Genomic DNA, 18,685 nt, shown 5'->3' with positions numbered 1-18,685 from the left:
GAAACGAGCATAGTTATATTTCTGACTGTCTGAGTCCAAATTGAATCAAACCTTGTGGGATTGAATCAGTGCTGAGTGGCTGAACTGAGTGGGACAGATTGCACCTGTGTCTCTGTCCGTTTTCATTCAGGGCTTCAGTGCATGTGTGGAAACGGCACAGATAGTCTTGTTAAACTTCTGAAACTCTGACTGCATCACTGTTGTCGTTCAGGGCCCAGCACTGGAAGCTTTGTGGCAGCAGTGCTGCAGTGACTGTGCTGTGGTGTGTTCAGCGTGCTGTGACACCTTGGTGTTATTGGTGGACCAGGGCCATGCAGACCTGGACTACATCCTCAGTGGTGTCCTCAACCTCCTGCCTTCTGCAAGGTATGCAACACGCAGTTATTGGACGCCACGATCCTGCCTCAGAAAGCTCAGCTGTTTGTCAAGGAGTCTGATAGAGGCTCTGTAACCTGCATCCATGCAGCGTTACAGCCGCTGCACAAAGGCACAACATGAAAGACGGACCTCAGCAGGACGAGGTCGTGTATCAGCAGGACAAAGAAGGCTCACTTTAGCATGAGAATGCTAACACTGGGAACTGAGAAGAGGCATGAAGAAGGCCGTGTTTGTCCACTGTTACGAATTCAGTCTTTAAATCCCTTTAAAGGCCCCCTCACACCTCGCCTCAGGTGACCTCAAAGGTCACATGATGGGTCGCGGTAAGGTCTCATAGTGGTTTAACCCTTAACCCTTGGTGTTGACAATGACCTACGCTTTTGTTTATACTCATGTGACGACGCACATGACAAATAGCTCGATGACCATCTCCAAGGAGGGCAACGCCCTGTAGGGTTTAAGTATGTGGGTCTCTCCACCTTGTATAAGAAGGAAACATCTTTAAAACTTAATCAAGTCCAGTCGCCTTCTTTTCCAGCTACCAGTGTGTAACACAGAGTCAATGCTTCCAGTGCAGGAGCCCGACTGACAGTCTACAAACCGAGTTAGACACATGGAGGTCACAGCTTAGTCTGTGCTGAGGATAAATCCACGATGTCATTGCTCTCCATCAGGGCTCATGAAGTAAAGAAAATAGCTTTGAAACATGAAAATGTTAAAGGTCACTGTTCCACAGATGCTCTCTAATCTGGACGCTGACCTCGTGGTGCAGCATAATGTAACTATTTGAAAACATTTGAAAACGCTCAGACTGTTAGTTTTTTCAGTTGTTCTGACTCTGATATCCAACAGACACACTCAAGGGTTGATAAAAGTCATTCGGCGATTGTTGGAGATGCAGGCTGACCAGAGCGATGGACACTTCACCTGTCCGTATTCTATCAGGTAAGTATCTCATGTCTAATATCTAGAGGTGTTCATACATGTTGTCTTGTGTAATCTATCAAGCTACACATAGCTTGTAGCTTACTGCTAGTCCAAAGAGGCAGCATTGGTCCATCACCCACTTGAAGTGCTGTAGGAGTCCGGTGCTCTGTGGGGTGGCAGTCGTGGCCCTGGTGCTTCAGTCGCAGCTATAAACTGGCTCTTGGAGCATGAACATCCCAAACTAGTGCGTGTTGAAAAATACTGACTACATGTAAAGAGTGAGAGGTGGCAGGCAGGGAATGGGTACGTTTGTATCTCCCTGACTTGATGCCAGCATTTAGACGTTTTCTCTGGTGGACAGGACGGGTGCTTCCCTGTGCCGTCATGTTGGGAACAGGTGCCCATAGTCATTTGTGCATATGTGACTAACAGTTGCTTAGAGTACTTTTTAGAGTTGCTGGGTGAGGTGGGTACCCCATCTAGCAACTCCATAGTCCTACTGGGGGACTTTGATGTGTTGGTGGCAATCCCTGAACCAGAAGATAGACATTGGAGGTTCAGGAGCAGCAGGTTGAAGCGTCCTGTTAGGCTTGGCTATCTTCTGGCAGATATCGACAGGATGAGTGTAACTCTTGCAGAAGCTGTACGAGGAGCTTGGTGAGGCAATGGAGCAAGACTTTTGGAGCTTGGTCCGTTTTGCCATCACTGTCGGATCTATTCCTGGTGGGTGTTGTTATCGATGCTGTTTTGAGTAATTCTGCAGCTGCGTGTGAAACATTGGGAATGAGAATCAGCACCTCCAAGTCTGAGGCTGTGGTTCAAAACTGAAAACAGTGGAGCAGCCACTCCAGGTCAAGGACGAGCTGGCGCCCAAGTTAGAGGCGTTTAAGTATCTGTGGGTGTTGTTCACGAGTGAGGACAGAGTGACAGACGGTGCTGTGGCTGCAGTGATGGGCTGCTGTAAGAACCAACAGGGTTTTAACATTAAACGTGATGTTTGGTCACAATATAGTGAGCTCTCCTCTTTTTAGTGTATAAAATCTGTCCTGTGGATGAATGCAGACTTCACCTCAAAGGCAAAGACACTCGTGAACATCCGTATAAAAATCAGCGGTGCAACAGAAAGATCTCCCCTGTCCAAATTGCCTGCCAGTGCTCTGAAACACCAGACTTTGAGTCACAATAAATAGAAGAAACTCCTGATTGTTTGCTTCCTTTGTGCTGAAACGTGGGGAGTGCTCTGATAGGCTGACGAGTTGGCGCTGTATTGAAACTCAGGGTCTGGAAATGGCGTGCTGAAGGGTGACACGTGGTCAAACAGGTTACGTCATGTGAAGACTGGAAACACGGAGGCTGGATCTATAATGGTATCAGTGGATGCGTTAGTGTGTGTGGAACTGCTAACGTTTTGTCTCTCACAGTACGGATGTTGGAGGACTATTTATGTGACTGCATTCTGCAAAAGTGACGATGTGTAGCACTTGGCCAAAAAAAGGGTGGATGCTTTAAAATAACACCGTCAATAGTTTTTAGTGTTAACAGTTTGTTCTTTGGAGAACTTGTAATTCAGTTTTATTCATACAGCAACAAATCACAACAACAGTCGCCTCAAGGTGCTTTATATTGTACAGTATATCCTATAATAATACAGAGAAAAACCCAACAATCATATGACCCACTTTGAGCAGCACTTTGGCGACAGTGGGAAGGAAAAACTCCCTTTTAACAGGAAGAAACCTCCAGCAGGCTCAGGGAGGGGCGGGGCCATGTGCTGTGATTGGTTGGGGTGAGAGGAGGAAGGCGACAGGTCTTGTGTGGATTTAGGCCTTCTTAGTTTGTCTTCGTTGTAATAGACTGACTCAGTGGTTTGTTGGGAGCATAACTTGAATCAGAGCTGGGACACTGACCCGTCCATTGCAGGAGCAGCCCTCACCCGTACGTCACAGCCCTGGAGAACAGAGAGGACTGCTGGCCGGCTCTGCTGTTCGAGATCGATGACTTTATCCAGAAAGCTGTTGACAGGTAAGTCTTACTGGCTCCTGTCGTAGCCTGTTATGTTGTTGTCTTTGAAGACAACTGGACATTATCAGATGATATATTTTCAGAGATTCTTCTGACTCCAGTGTGTGTGTACGTTACAGAGATAAAGAGGCTTATATCACCATGCTGGCCCCCTTCCTTCGGTACCTATACTGCCAACCGCACAGGCAACCCGAGCACGCGCTCCTTCGACAGAGTCTTCTTAGGGTGCTGCTGCCCATTCAGGGAGGATCCAGGTCCGCCCCCCAGAACGAGGAGCAGGAAACGCTGTCCCCAGTGTCTGACAGGCTGCTGCTCTGTCTTTGTCAGCTGGTTCCACACATGCAGGTAACAAGCTGAAGTTATGTTAGGTAACTGTACAAAGACACGGCTGACATGTTTCCACTCTGTATGTTACAGTCCACCATCCTTTAAATGTGTCTCTCTTATTTGCATACGCTCAGATTGACAGGAAGTGACTAACACAGAGAGCAGGATGGAGCTATGTCAGCCTCTCCTCTCTGTCCCTGCAGGTGGACAGCGTGGAGGCAGTCCTGGAGCTGTGTGCATTTGTGGGCGCTCTGCTCCAAGATCTAACTGGGAGCTCTGGAGACCAGTGGAAACCAGAGAAAGCGGCGCTGGCTCTGCAGCTGCTGTGTGCATGTCGGCGATGCCTCGAGTTCAACGGAGACTGCAGACCAATAATCGGCTTAATACAGCAGCTGGTTCCAGCCTGTCAGGTGATGGCTGTTTGTAAACAGACACCAGCAAAGATAAAGAAGCCGCGCTGCTGTGCTGGTTAACGTGAGCGAGCCTAAATATGGAAGCAAACAAAAGGGATGCTTTTTGTTTTACGTGTGCAAATGTCTCTGCTCCAAACCTGAGCCTGGACTCCCAGCAGTGGCTTATTTGGCATTAATGCTTATCAGCTTCTTCACTCACTGCAGCGAGCTGACATGTGAATATCTGACACTCAAAGACACTTTGTAGAAATGTAGCATTGTTTGGTTCAGTGTTTTCAGCCTTGTTGCTCCTACCAGGGAGAGCACACCTGAGTTTGAGGCCTGAACAGGTGTGAAACCTTTTGTCCTCCATGATGGCTGAAAATCAAAGCGGGTCTCACTTTAGCGCGCTCACGCTGCCCGTGTCTCTGTGTACCTGGAGAGGTTTACACATGTGGGTCAAATGTCCCCCATTGTGAACCAGTCAGTGCTGTAATGTGTGAGCCCTCGGGCCTCTGTGGCCTGCGGCCTGTATTGACCTGTTGGCATCGCTGTTTGTTTTCTGTAGGAGTTGCTGTTGGATGAGCTGGTGATGGGCGTGGCCTTGCTCTTGTTGGAAGCCCCTTCAGATCAGCTGACCAGCCTTCTCAGACTTGGTAAAGTGATTATTTTGGACAAAGCTCTGCTGGCTTTAGCTTCCTTTAAGAGACTTTGAAGCAGTGAAAGAATTAGTGGGAACAAAACTAGGTCCTCTGCAGGTCATGGTTGGAACCTCACAGAGCTTTGTGTCCTACATGAGATATTCTTTCTCTTAACACAGCACTGAGTTTGGTCCCTGAACAAGCGGAGGCGTCGCCCTGGTTGAGTCCGGTCCTGATTCTCCCCGTGTTGCAGCTCCTGTCCTGCTTGGGTCTCACTGAGCCGCTGTCTGACCAGAACACACACAGCACCAACCACAGGCTGGCTCACAGCCTGCTGCACAGAGTTAGCAGGCCCGCGGATAAACCCCAGCAGGTAACCCAGCAGGTAGCCCAACAGGTGACCCAGCAGGTAGCCTAGCGGGTAACCCAACAGGTAGCCCAACAGGTAGCCTAGCAGGTGACCCAGCAGGTAGCCCAGCAGGTAGCCCAACAGGTAGCCCAGCAGGTAGCCTAGCAGGTAATCCAACAGGTAACCCAGCAGGTAACCCAACAGGTGACCCAGCAGGTAGCCCAACAGGTAGCCTAGCAGGTAGCCTAGCAGGTAACCCAGCAGGTGACCCAGCAGGTAGCCTAGCAGGTAGCCCAACAGGTGACCAAGCAGGTAGCCCAACAGGTACCCTAGGAGGTAGCCTAGCAGGTAGCCCAACAGGTAGCCCAACAGGTAACCCAGCAGGTAGCCCAACAGGTAGCCTAACAGGTAGCCCAGCAGGTAGCCCAGCAGGTAGCCTAGCAGGTAGCCCAACAGGTAACCCAACAGGTAACCCAGCAGGTAGCCCAACAGGTAGCCTAGCAGGTAGCCCAGCAGGTAGCCTAGCAGGTAGCCCAACAGGTAACCCAACAGGTAGCCCAATAGGTAACCCAGCAGGTAGCCCAACAGGTACCCTAGCAGGTAGCCTAGCAGGTGACCCAGCAGGTAGCCTAGCAGGTAGCCCAACAGGTAGCCCAACAGGTAACCCAGCAGGTAACCCAACAGGTAGCCCAACAGGTACCCTAGGAGGTAGCCTAGCAGGTAGCCCAGCAGGTAGCCCAACAGGTAGCCCAACAGGTAGCCCAATAGGTAACCCAGCAGGTAGCCCAACAGGTAGCCTAGCAGGTAGCCCAGCAGGTAGCCCAGCAGGTAGCCTAGCAGGTAGCCCAACAGGTACCCCAACAGGTAGCCCAATAGGTAACCCAGCAGGTAGCCCAACAGGTAGCCTAGCAGCTAGCCCAGCAGGTAGCCTAGCAGGTAGCCCAACAGGTAACCCAACAGGTAGCCCAATAGGTAACCCAGCAGGTAGCCCAACAGGTACCCTAGCAGGTAGCCTAGCAGGTGACCCAGCAGGTAGCCTAGCAGGTAGCCCAACAGGTAGCCCAACAGGTAACCCAACAGGTAGCCCAACAGGTAGCCTAGCAGGTAACCCAGCAGGTGACCCAGCAGGTAGCCCAACAGGTAGCCTAGCAGGTAGCCTAGCAGGTAGCCTAGCAGGTAACCCAACAGGTAACTCAACAGGTAACCCAGCAGGTAGCCCCAGGCCTGTTTCTCACATTCAGTTTTTGGAGTCTTTCTTTGAGGTGTAGCCACGTAAAGAAACACTGTTACAATAGTGCAGGTAGCTGTTAGGTGGTGAGTGGACAGAGCATTAGAGCATAGACGACATCCATCCAAAAATACTGTTTCCCTCTCAGTGTCATAGCAACAGGGCTGTCTTTAGTGCCTCTTCTTCAGGGTCAGCATCCAGTCTCTGGAGTGTTGTTCCTCTGGGATGCTTTGCTTGATCCTTAAATTACACTTCATTAACATTCATGGTGCATCTGTAGCTTTGCTCTTTGTTCTTTATCATTTGTTTCTCGTGAATCTGTCTCCCTCAGCCTGCCCCATCACTGCCTCTGTCTCTGAGTTCCTGGTATAGTGAGCTCAGCGTGTCTTTGTCGGTACTGCGCAAAGTGGCCAACAATCCAGCAGCAGCGACCGATTGGCTGTTGGCGGTCAGCTCCGCCCTGTCGTCCAGCCAGCGCCTGTCCTCCTCTCTTGTCCTGATTGTGACTTATCTCATCATCATGGGTCAGGAAAACATCTGCCAGCTGGCTTTGAAAGCAAGCCAGGCTGTCGCTGCTGCCGACCCCTGCCAGGTAGATAACCCACACAACTGTTCTCTTAAATCTGTGGACTGAATATAAAGTAATGCATGTTGTTCCCTCTGACATGTAGATATGTTGTATGTGAGGCAGCTAGCTTGTGTTTGTCTTTCTAAGAGCAGGAAACACATGTTGATAACCTGGTGTTTTGGCACCAACACATGACTTTGAAATGGTTCAGATCAGCAGGAAGATAAAAGCTGTCACTGCTGTGTGATTGCTGCTGATCTGCTGCCGTATAAAGGGAGAGGTTAGGGAGTGCTCTAAGGGGACAGACCTCTCTCTGGACTTGTGTTGGAGTCACTAGCTGCAGATGAAGTGTGACGTTTACCCCTCATTACTCAAGCGTGCACCGGGCCCCAGAGGATTCACCTTCTGCTCTAATTGCTCCCAGAGTGCTGCACACACTGGTGTTTGGATGCACTGGTTGAAGGTTGTTGGCATATTTGAGTCCTCTGGAGATCTCTGCTCGCTCGTACTTGTCATGTTAAACGTGCAGCAGCAGGTCTTTGTTACAGGAAAAGCCAGAAGCTAACCACTATGAAACCTTAATGATGATTTACTGCAGTGATGTTGATTCAAAGTGATGTTTTTGGCTCGACAGCATTAAACGTGTGCACGTACAGGTCAGTGATGCAGCCTCTGTACGGTCTGACAAAGTGCATTTAATGTTTGGTTGGTGTGTTTGCTGATGTGGGTGTTTCCCTCTGCAGGTCCCGCCCTTCGTGCTGCTTCTTTTGTTCAAACTGACCAAAGAAAAGAATCCCGTCCTGGCTCACGCTGTTCTCACAAGCCTGCCAAACCTCGGCACTCATAAGGTACGCAGCACGACTAAGAAGAACCTGTACTGACTGTGAGCGTCTGGAGACGGGGCTGGAACATCAGCAGCACCTTTCTACTTCATCTGAGCGCTCACAGTGTGTTTTAGTCCATCATACACACATGTGAGCTTTTATCTGTGGGGTCATCCAGGTCATGTAGTCTGAGGAGCTTCTCTTCATCCAGGAGGCTTCTAGAGTTTAAAAACCAGGGACCCGCGTGTCCCAAATACCAGCCTGTGAGCACAATCCACCAATAACAGCGAATAACTGAAATGTTCCCCTCTCGATGTTTAGCACTTTGACAAAGGAGCAAAGAGAAATTCCCACGTCTGCCACACAGTTTTCTCTGTGTGAACACAGACAGTGTTTCTTGTACCCAGTTTGTAGGAGCTGGGATTGGACTCCACCACAGCAGCCTCTGTGTGGGATAGATGCAGTGCTCTGTAGTATAAAGCACTCTGTCAGTGAGCTGGACTCTCCAAACCAGCAGTCATCGTCTAACATCTGCCTTCTTCAGCTGTAACCGTGTGTTTCTCTTGTAAACTTGGCTCTGATCGTATGTGCTGTAATATTCCAGCTTTGCTTCCCGATCGTGCTGCACAGTCTGCACATGCTGGCCGGCTCCCCCAAGCTGAGAGCAGTGGGACTGCGCCTCATGACCGCTCTGTGGAAAAAACAGGTTTGTAATAATAACGCATTACTATAAATGTCATATTCATGTGTTCAAAGCTTCTGTTTGTCTTTGATTGTGTGCTGCTTTGGTCATGTCTGTAAGGACCGGGTCTACCCAGAGCTGCAGCGTCTAATGAGCCAGCAGGACAGCAGGGTGGTGCTGGGGAGGGACGCCCAGTGGGAGCAGATCCTGGCCAGGGCCGCCTGTGTCAGGGACATCTGCAGAGAGAGGTGGGTCCTCCCATACTTACAGAAACAGTGGGCACTTCCTACATTCACTGGTTCATTCATTCAGTGGACTTTGCATGCACAGTGCAGACAGTGTGAGCTTCCAACACCAGGATTCTTCATCTTCCCTTCTAATGAGTAATAATCACTGACTGGACTCTTCATAGATGTTTCTGCTCAGCAAGCTGATGAAAGTTCAGAAAAATAGAAATATTTGTTTTTTCAGTCACATCAACTTTGCTTGTTAAGATAAATGAATGCACTTTGTAGCTTTCCAGTGAATGAAGCCTCAGCTCGACGCTCCACTGAGTCCCTGTTTCTCCAAAAATCAGCAGGAGTCCAGTTTTAAATGTTTCCGTACAAATGTCCAGAGCAGCTACACGTGCCTGAATCCAGAAGGATCAAAGTCTTACAAAGTTCAGTTCAAACAGAGAGACTGAGAGGCAGCTAACTTCCTGTCTCTGCCAGACTATCAAAATAAAAGCATACATTTGAAGCAAAAGAAATCCAACTATGTCAGTCTGTAAGCACTGCTTCCCATATAATACAACTCTAAGCAAGTGAGCCATAACTTTATACTTTTAACCTTTAACCCAAAAACTATGTTGATCATATAAACTCCACAAACTGCATCCAGGCTCCTGCACACGTCCTTTACATGTTAGCTGTTAGCTAATGCTTGTCAGTTTTTGTGAACTGGCCTTTATGTGTGTTGATGAAATAAAACGATGATTTTATTTGATTATTTCCTTTGTTCTAACCAGCTGGTGCACACTGTCCATCCTCCCGGGGCCTGTTACACCTGCTAACATGTACATGCAGCTTTATTAGCAGCATTAGTGAAAACCTGGGAAACCCTCTGGATGGATGCTACAGTACAAATTTAGCAAATCATTGAGCTGTTTCGTTGTTTTCACAAATGCTTACGTTTGCTTTTATTGTAAAACATTTGCAGCCATAAGAGTTTGCAATGATAAGAAGCTGTGTTTGGCATTTACTTACTTACACGTGTCCTGGCACTTTTAATGCTTTTTTCTTAAATAAAAATGGTAACAAAATTAGAAGAAACACATTTCCCACTTTGTTCACGCTGATGTGTGTGTTAACCAGGCCTTACCAGCATGCAGGGGACATGGTGGCTGCCATTTCACTCACTTTAAAACAGTGCAACAGACCAGACCTGGCAACCCCGGCTGCTCTCGTCCTGCAGGGACTACAGGAGCTGTGTCGAGCAGAGGTACCTCGTCTGTCTCCATTTGTCTCTTTAAATTCAGGAATCCTCATTTTTCTGGATCATAACTTTTGAATCTTTTCCAAAGTTCTGGTCTTAAAACAAATCTTTCTTTCTCAGGTGGTGGATATTATCTCAGCATGGAGAACTGTTTGGCCTGAGCTCAGCTGTCACTCACAGCCAGAGGTGGTTCAAGCCATCGCTGAGCTTTTGGCTCTGGTGCCTCAGCTCAGAGTTAAATCAGAGCAGTACGAGGTGCGTCGTAACGTTCATGTTGCTCTGTGTTGAGGAGCTAACAGAGCGACACAGGAACTCCACCAGGTTGTGTTTTTCTCTGTGGTTCTGTCTGTAAACAGGACTCTCACCAGCTGTTTGTATAACCTCACTGTAGAGTCACATCTCTACATCACTGTGTTTGGTAGCTAAAGTTAGCACATCAATGTAAAGCTGGGTAGAAGCACAAAGTACAGACGTGTGAGGGTCCAGTCCTCAGAGTCCTGCTGTGGTCGGACTTCACAGTAACTAATAAATGGATCAGCGAGTGTGAGCATCTTTTTAAAAACAGAAGTTTTGGTCATTTGTTGCTCTGGAGGATTCAACACAGTGCAGCAGTGGCCGTCCCAGCAGATGAGTCCTAGACCATGCAGTGCTGCTTGTTGGAAAGCTCTCCTCCTCTCTAACAATGATATGGCAGAACAGCTTAGGTTAGCAAAGTTGCATCTAAACAAACACAAGACCAAAACCAAACATGGCGTATTAGCACAGGACATCTGATAGGGATGCTTTTGGGTTGCAGCCACAGGACCTGTGCACAGTGTTGAGGAGTAACAGAATACATGTAAAAAGTAATGAGTAACAAGTCTGCAGAATACATAAGAAACAGGTTGGAATCCTCTATTGATTCTAGTGCTTTGTCTTATGTGTGTGTGTGTGTGTGTGTGTGTGTGTGTGTGTGTGTGTGTGTGTGTGTGTGTGTGTGTGTGTGTGTGTGTGTGTGTGTGTGTGTGTGCATTAAATTCACGTCTTATTTTGTGTCTTTGCTCTTAGAAATTAAAAGAAGAGGTGGTCAGCATTCTGTGGACTTATGCTCTGAGCGAGGTCTGTATATACTGTATCTACACACACAGCTGACATGATGACTCCTACATGCACAAATATGCTGTGATGTCGCACAAGTTTCATCATTTTGTAGGAAACAGAAACATGTGTCTGCACCTTTGTGTTGTAACAGGATCCAGAGGTGTCCAGCTGTGGCTACAGGGCTTTGGCAGACTTTCCTGAAACAGACCACACCATAAACCACCTTCCTGAGGCAGTTAAGAGTCCTGCTCCACTCTCATAACAACATCATAGCAGTTTGACTGACTCGTGCTTTCTAACATATTAGCCAGATCATTTTGCAATGTTTCTTTATTAATTGTCCTCAGACGTTAGTCGGATGTAATTATGCGGCACTAGTTAATGAGGAAGCTGACCGTTTCAGTTGTTTTAGCGTGTTCAGAAACATTCCTGTACGCCGCCGTGTGTCCGCTCTCTGTTTGAATCGTCCTGCTCTGCTCTTCTCTTTGGTTGAAGGCCCGACCACCTGCAAAGCTCCCTGAAAACGAAGAAGATGAACAGAGTAAAGAAAAGGAGGAAGAGGAGAAGGATCTCTCCGTCCCAGGCTCATCTTATGTGAAGCTGATGACTCTCACCACCTCGTCTGTTCTTCCAGGTAAACCGGAGCAGCCAACAAACCAGCAGGTTGTATCCTGTGGTCCCAATAGAATAAAGTGCTTCTAGAGATCCATCCAGGACACGAGAGAGAGCAAGAGGCAGTCGACATCACAAAGCAGACATCCAACAATGAGTCTGGGGACCACAGCGGGACCCGACATAATCCACGTCTACTGTTGGAAGAAGCGTTCAGTGATCAGCGGTCTATAGATATGGGGAATGCTAAAGGCACGAACACAGGACAGAACCATCAAACCACGGCCCGATTACTCGCCTCTCCACGACACAGGAGCTGCTCTGTGAAGCTGTGGAGGCACATGAGCCAGTACACCACTCTGAAAGGCATTAGAAACAACACAAGCACAGGCTCCTGGTTCGTTGCTATCATGTCATTCTGACATTACAAGAGCACTTGAGACTAGGCAGACCAGCCTGACTCCATGCCCCACTCATGCACACTGACCTGCTAGTTACTGTGCTTCAGCGCACTGCTAATATTCATCAGGACCTGTGGAAGACAGTACTGGAGTGTGCAGTGTACAAAGACAACGTCCCAGCTTCTGTCTGCACAGGCTTCAATCCCCAAAGCCAGTTCATCACTAAGAGGTGATGTCATCAAATGTCATCCTGTAGATGGATGACATCAAGCTGTGTGGGAGGAGTCAGTGAGATCCACCTGGGTATACCAGAGCCAGCAGGATGAAGATCAGTCAGAGCCACATCCTTGCAGATGCTAAAACAGATGCTGAGAATCCAGATGAATGGTAGAAAGATCCAGATCCTTAGAGCTGTGGTAGGAGGGAGTCTACCACGGCTGCAGACTGTGCAAAGGTGCTACGGACATTTTCCACCACGTAGTAGCAGGATGTAAGATGCAAGCTGGGATAGCATAAACTCAAAGCACAACCAGGAAGCTGTAGTGTATAGAAACAGCCGCGCCACATATGGACTAGAAGCCCCGTCGACCCGGTAGTAGGGCTAAGGGCCGGGGGTGCTTCAGCTTCCAGAGTAGCAGGGACCGGAGAGGTCAAGAACAAAGTGGTCTTAGTGGCAGCAGGAGCGTTGGAGGCTGTAACCCTGAAAGCAGCTGTGCAGGAGAGTGCAGTCCTGGGACCGCTAAGATACTTTAGGAACACGTGTATGCTACATGATTTAAAACATTTTGTTTAGCACAACTGTTCACAACCATCCACATCACAGCTGTTTGAGCTGTTTGAGCATACCTGCACAGAAACAGACACCAGGTGTTTGTGTTTCCTGCTGGTTCCCTGGAGAGATCGTGGATCTGTCACATCTGCATGTGATACTGAGTAATGCTGATGATGGTGCACTGATGGTGTTTCTTTTATGTTCCCAGCCTTCGAGCTCTTCCTGACGTCACTGGTGAGGCAGGAGATGAGTCAGATGCCACGGGGAATCTACTTCTCAGCCCTGAGGGGGGGTAACCTCCGCTCAGACCGGGGTAAAACGGTGGCAGGAATCCCGTCATTCATGCTCAAGACCTACGAGAAAAACAAGCAGCCTGGGCTGAAGCCAGGACTAGCAGGTGACCCAGTAACAGCTCATTTAGCTGGTCTCAGTGACATCGACTGTGTGGTGTCGTCGAATGTGACTATGAACATGTCAGCTGCTTTGCCTTTCACATGGGTCAAATCTGTCAGTCAGCATATCAAAGTTATGTTTCTTAAATTGGTGAGGAAGGGAGAATATGTGGAGCTACAGGAAGGGACGTCTTTCTGAGGAGAGGTTTGGAAAATGAAGATAATCTGCAGATTTAATCTGTGTGGTTTTCATGAAGCCAGGACATGGTGGAGATTTCTAACCCACGCGTGCTGAACAGTGTGTCTGTGTACCAACATGTTACTGTTGGAAGCACCAGTATAACTCACCCTTTCTGTCTGTGGTGCAGCTGGGCTGCTCCTGTCGTACAGTTTGTCTGTGCAGACCGATCGTGCTGGGAGACCCATCAGCCGCTTCCTGGTCAGCCGCAGCCGCAGCTACCAGCAGACGCTGACAGCCCTCGTTCATGAAGTACGTGTCGTCTCCTTCCTTTCCTTTCACGCTTGTTCTTTGTCGTGTACGCAGAGCTTGAAAGAGGAACTGTTTCCTTCTTCTGTATTTTGGTGCACAGGTCAACATCCAGCCCTCTGAGTGGCACCGTGCCCTCCTGCTGCCACAGGCCTGGAGGGGCTTCATGAGCCGAGCTTTCTACGCCGTTATGGAGGTTTGTGCAGGTGTTACAAAAGCATACAGTAAAGGCCTCTGACCTTACAGTAAAGGCCTCTGAGGCCTCTGACCTTACAGTAAAGGCCTCTGACCTTACAGTAAAGGCCTCTGAGGCCTCTGACCTTACGGTAAAGGCCTCTGACCTTACAGTAAAGGCCTCTGACCTTACAGTAAAGGCCTCTGAGGCCTCTGACCTTACGGTAAAGGCCTCTGACCTTACAGTAAAGTCTCTGACCTTACAGTAAAGGCCTCTGACCTTACAGTAAAGGCCTCTGACCTTACAGTAAAGGCCTCTGAGGCCTCTGACCTTACGGTAAAGGCCTCTGACCTTACAGTAAAGGTCTCTGAGGCCTCTGACCTTACGGTAAAGGCCTCTGACCTTACAGTAAAGGTCTCTGAGGCCTCTGACCTTACGGTAAAGGCCTCTGACCTTACAGTAAAGGTCTCTGAGGCCTCTGACCTTACAGTAAAGGCCTCTGAGGCCTCTGACCTTACGGTAAAGGCCTCTGACCTTACAGTAAAGGCCTCTGACCTTACAGTAAAGGTCTCTGAGGCCTCTGACCTTACGGTAAAGGCCTCTGACCTTACAGTAAAGGTCTCTGAGGCCTCTGACCTTACGGTAAAGGTCTCTGACCTTACAGTAAAGTCTCTGACCTTACAGTAAAGGCCTCTGACCTTACAGTAAAGGCCTCTGAGGCCTCTGACCTTACGGTAAAGGCCTCTGACCTTACAGTAAAGGCCTCTGACCTTACAGTAAAGGCCTCTGAGGCCTCTGACCTTACAGTAAAGGTCTCTGAGGCCTCTGACCTTACGGTAAAGGCCTCTGACCTTACAGTAAAGGTCTCTGAGGCCTCTGACCTTACGGTAAAGGCCTCTGACCTTACAGTAAAGGTCTCTGAGGCCTCTGACCTTACGGTAAAGGCCTCTGACCTTACAGTAAAGGCCTCTGAGGCCTCTGACCTTACAGTAAAGGCCTCTGACCTTACAGTAAAGGCCTCTGACCTTACAGTAAAGGCCTCTGAGGCCTCTGACCTTACAGTAAAGGCCTCTGACCTTACAGTAAAGGTCTCTGAGGCCTCTGACCTTACGGTAAAGGCCTCTGACCTTACAGTAAAGGCCTCTGACCTTACAGTAAAATCTCTGACCTTACAGTAAAGGCCTCAGAGGCCTCTGACCTTACAGTAAAGGCCTCTGACCTTACAGTAAAGGCCTCAGAGGCCTCTGACCTTACAGTAAAGGCCTCTCAGGGTTTGGTTTTGTTGGCAGGGTCGACGTGCTGAGTTAGAGATGCTCCAGAAACAAGGCAAAGAGGATCCACAGGAGCTGCAGTACAAGCATCACTGTGCCTGGCTGTGGTGAGACCCACACTCATGCTTGCTTGTATATGTGTAGACTGTGTGTATAAATGGTAGTGCTTTTGTACATCGTCTCTAATCTTACTGTAATGACTGTAGTGTGTGTGTGTGTATCCCTGCTGTGTGGGCCAAACTTCACATCAACACTTTGTGGTAACATCTGCACTATGTAGCCAAAATAACTGGTTCTGAACCAGCAACCTCCTGACCAGTAGACCACCTGCTCTCCCTCCTGACCATGAAGAGAGTGAATCATGGTTTTCAGGCATGTCAGTCACAGGTTATAAAGTCTGTGGGACGGTGTCGTGATCGGATGCAACAAGCATAGTTGTAAAATGTCGTGTTCACGCTTCTCCGTCTCGCAGATGGAGGAGTCTGGTTGGGCAGTTATCAGGAGACTGGTACTGGTCTGACTTTGGTGGTGGAGGGATGATAGTGCGGCTGTTTTTTAGAGGTTGGGCTCAGCTGCTTAGTTCTGGTGAGAGGAATTGTTAATGCTTCCAAATACAAAGACATTTGGGACGATTTCCTGCTCCCAACATGAACGTGTGCACAGGAAGAACCTGACTGGCCTACAAAGAGTCCTGACTTTGACCCAGCAGAACATCTGTGGGATGAATTGGAGCGCAGACTTGTTTAGAAAGCATGGAGGAAGCATTCACGTTCTTCATCTTTTTAATGTATTTTTCTCATGTTTCTGACACAGGGCCAGAGATCAGCTGGCAGATGTCATCAAAGCTGCTACAAAGTGAGTCCCCTGGTCGCTCTGTTTAGGGAAACGTTTGGTGAGCTGTGCAGAGTAACCTGATGCGAGCACTGTGAAATGACTTTCTGTGGATCGTTTCAGGGACAGTCCTGTTGTTCAGGGAAACGCCATCTTGGCTCTGAGCGGCCTCGCTGCTGTTCTCGCCAAGTATGAGAGCAACCTGCCCACTGATGGTGACGGCAGCCTGGGGGTGAGACACCGCAGGGTCCTGTTACACACTGTTTGCTATTTCATAATCCTATAGATGCTTAGCTCAGTGCTGTTGGACTTGATAGGCTGGACCAGAGTTTGTGGCCACAGGAAGCTGGTTGACCATGGTGCTGGACACCCTGCTCAGCATCAGCAGCAGCAGCTTCAAGTCCACAGGACGAGTTTTCCCCTGGTTTCTACACGTGAGTTTCATCAGAAGCCGTGATTGGCAGATGATTCGAGTTATTTAAACGCTGTGACAGTTGTTGTGAATAGAAAGTTGCTTTCTTGCATTGATCACCTTCATCCTGTGCTGCCGGCCTCCTCAGCGCTCCTACTCGGGTGAGAACACAGCGAGCACCATAGCGCGCTCCTGTGCAAGCCTCGCCCTGTCGCTGCTCGTCTCCGTGCTCGTGGTGTGGCAGCGGGACAGTCTGACCCACATCCTGTCGGCACTGCGGGCCGGCCTCCCGGGCTCCCCCGCCGCAGACGACTCCCAGGCCATCCAGTTCCACTCTGGGCTCGGTCTGGGCATGGTGCTGTCCACCCTGCTGCACCAGCGCCTCAGGTACAGTCTGCAGGAGGAGATTCTGATGTGAACCAACAGCGTAACGGTTACTGACTGCCTCTGTCCTCTGTCAGTGATGAGTCTGCTCAGAAGGATGCTGATCTCCTCTTCGGCCCTCTGGATGCTCTGGAAGGTTCCTCTTTCAACCCCAACCTGGAATACAAGTAGGTCCTCTTATGAATAGAGTAAATGCACACTGACATCACACGGTTGGTAGGAAGCTGAGAGAGTGTCACTCACAGCTAGAAGGAGTGTGTGGAGTGTACACAGTGTCCCTGTGTGGCATCCGTCCATCATCCAGAAACATTACATGATGTTAACGGGAGATTCAGCTGTTACCAAGGCTGCATTCATGCTGCTGCTCGTTTGGCACATTTACTCTTTTTCACAGACACATCTGGAAGCATGTTAGGATATTCAACAGTGAAACAGCGGTTAGCATATTAAACGTGGTCTTTCCATGTTCTGCCTTCTTTCCTCAGCACTGGCTGCATACTGGGTCTGGGGCTAGTGCTGTCTGCCTTCTGCAGCAGTGGACAGAGGAGTCGACATATCCGTGTCAGCCTAACGCTCGACAAGCTGCTGGCCAACCTGCAGGACTGCAGTGGGCGGGGACGCATGGAGCAGGAGGTAAGCAGCCCTGCACACGGCTTGCACGCTGACACAGAGCCGAGGTCCTGAATCTGATACAGGATCAAGTCTTTGATTGTAACTGTCTGCTCACACACGCTTGTGATAGAAGAAGCTGAGATAGTACTTAGTTCTGTCCAGATCTTTGATGAATTATCTACTAAAGACAGTTTCTGCTACATGAAGAGCCTGATGGTGATGTGTGAACTTTGACCTATGACCTCGAAGCACTAAAATGGTGCATCTTATGATCTTTACTGTACGACTGGAACAGATTCGGCTTGTGTAAGCTGTAAAAACGTGTCGTCGTGACCTTGTAGAGCAAATAAAAAGTGTAACACAGATAAGCTTTGTTTGCAGCTGTCCAAGGTGGAGACGTTTCACGGCCAGTGTGGGGTGAAGGCTGAAAACTGTGTGCCGTACAAAGTTTTCACTGACCTTCACATGTGGTGTGTGTGTGCAGGTCTTGGCGTACTCTGTGGCGTGTGTGAGCGTTTCAGCGTTCAGCGCAGGTCTTATTGACGCCGCCAAGGCGGAGGAGGTGATGGACACGCTGCGCAGCCTGACTGAGGAGAGCCAGCAGGTCAGTAGGTAGCTGATGGAGGTCATTCTGGCTCCAGCAGCTCTTTGTGGTTTTATTGATGACCCTGTGTCCCCAGACCCCGGGCTTCTCCCTGGCTCTGGGGTTAGCGGTCCACGGGCTGTCGGTGTGCGGCCACGGCAAAGCAGAGCACATCCACCCTCACCTGCTCGCAGCCTGGATCAAAATCTTACTGGCTGAGGTACAAAACCTGACGTTCATGTTCATGTAAACGATGTCCAATCACGTGAAATGATGTTTGGGGTCCCAGCGCTGACCTCCGTGCTGCCTTTGTGTTACAGGGCTGTCCCACCATGCAGCGGCTGGCTGCTGTCAACGGGCTGGTGGCTTTGGTGGGGTCAGAGAGTTACCTCATTCAGGTGAGACGCCTGCAGCTGTTGGAGCTGAGCATCAGCATGTGCTTCACTCAGTCCCTGAAAACATGTCGTCACCAGCTGCTGTTTCTCAGGATGTTTGTTTGGTGGTTTCAAGCATGTGGAGGAGGATTGAGCTCATGTGACCCTGTAAGGTTTTAGGAATCACCATGGTTACCATAGGAACACACTGGCAAACCCAGCATTTAAAAAGATGTGACAGAAGTGCAGATGTGTGGAGCCATGTGAAGTGTCCCCGTGTTCACAAAGAGATGCAAACACACCTTAGTTGCAGCTAAAGTTACCGACTGATGCTGATTCTCCTCTGATGCAGCTGAAGAGTGAGACGGAGCTCGTGTCCAAGCAGCACAACAGGCTGAATGAAGTTATTCGGGCCGTCACACAGGTCAGAGTTTACTTATCAAATATGACTTCACTCTCATTACTACACACCATACTTCCCCTCG

The 18,685-nt window shown here is 49.2% G+C and overlaps 1 protein-coding gene and 1 long non-coding RNA gene across 5 annotated transcripts in view; one reads left to right on the top strand and one right to left on the bottom strand.

Moving 5' to 3' along the window:
- focad (focadhesin) overlaps positions 1-18,685 on the top strand; it is a 33,239-nt gene that overhangs the window by 3,349 nt on the left and 11,205 nt on the right. For 3 of the 4 annotated variants that reach the window (XM_085388731.1, XM_085388750.1, XM_085388740.1), the window contains 30 exons: positions 212-366; positions 1,231-1,323; positions 3,226-3,327; positions 3,447-3,672; positions 3,858-4,064; positions 4,615-4,702; positions 4,867-5,060; positions 6,596-6,856; positions 7,576-7,680; positions 8,261-8,362; positions 8,459-8,586; positions 9,694-9,820; positions 9,935-10,069; positions 10,862-10,912; positions 11,046-11,129; positions 11,390-11,528; positions 12,888-13,076; positions 13,440-13,561; positions 13,662-13,754; positions 15,023-15,111; positions 15,818-15,859; positions 15,959-16,067; positions 16,153-16,269; positions 16,396-16,634; positions 16,709-16,798; positions 17,117-17,264; positions 17,728-17,847; positions 17,924-18,046; positions 18,147-18,224; positions 18,553-18,624. In XM_085388731.1, coding sequence (XP_085244857.1) covers positions 212-366; positions 1,231-1,323; positions 3,226-3,327; positions 3,447-3,672; positions 3,858-4,064; positions 4,615-4,702; positions 4,867-5,060; positions 6,596-6,856; positions 7,576-7,680; positions 8,261-8,362; positions 8,459-8,586; positions 9,694-9,820; positions 9,935-10,069; positions 10,862-10,912; positions 11,046-11,129; positions 11,390-11,528; positions 12,888-13,076; positions 13,440-13,561; positions 13,662-13,754; positions 15,023-15,111; positions 15,818-15,859; positions 15,959-16,067; positions 16,153-16,269; positions 16,396-16,634; positions 16,709-16,798; positions 17,117-17,264; positions 17,728-17,847; positions 17,924-18,046; positions 18,147-18,224; positions 18,553-18,624 — 3,828 coding nt within the window. The remainder of the gene's footprint in view (positions 1-211; positions 367-1,230; positions 1,324-3,225; positions 3,328-3,446; positions 3,673-3,857; positions 4,065-4,614; positions 4,703-4,866; positions 5,061-6,595; positions 6,857-7,575; positions 7,681-8,260; positions 8,363-8,458; positions 8,587-9,693; positions 9,821-9,934; positions 10,070-10,861; positions 10,913-11,045; positions 11,130-11,389; positions 11,529-12,887; positions 13,077-13,439; positions 13,562-13,661; positions 13,755-15,022; positions 15,112-15,817; positions 15,860-15,958; positions 16,068-16,152; positions 16,270-16,395; positions 16,635-16,708; positions 16,799-17,116; positions 17,265-17,727; positions 17,848-17,923; positions 18,047-18,146; positions 18,225-18,552; positions 18,625-18,685) is intronic. The other variant, XM_085388759.1, reaches the window with a different exon arrangement.
- On the bottom strand, positions 14,607-15,062 carry LOC146672721 (uncharacterized). Its single transcript, XR_014908528.1, has 3 exons — positions 14,983-15,062; positions 14,882-14,931; positions 14,607-14,788 (listed from the first exon to the last, which is right to left on the bottom strand). It is a non-coding gene; the product is annotated as an uncharacterized LOC146672721 (long non-coding RNA).

The sequence above is a fragment of the Rhamphochromis longiceps genome, linkage group LG3 (genome assembly GCF_057381845.1).
Source record: "Rhamphochromis longiceps isolate RC_006_pf linkage group LG3, R_longiceps_female_GT1.1, whole genome shotgun sequence".
Classification (NCBI taxonomy): Eukaryota; Metazoa; Chordata; class Actinopteri; order Cichliformes; family Cichlidae; genus Rhamphochromis; species Rhamphochromis longiceps.
This window is presented reverse-complemented; position numbering and strand designations above follow the sequence as displayed.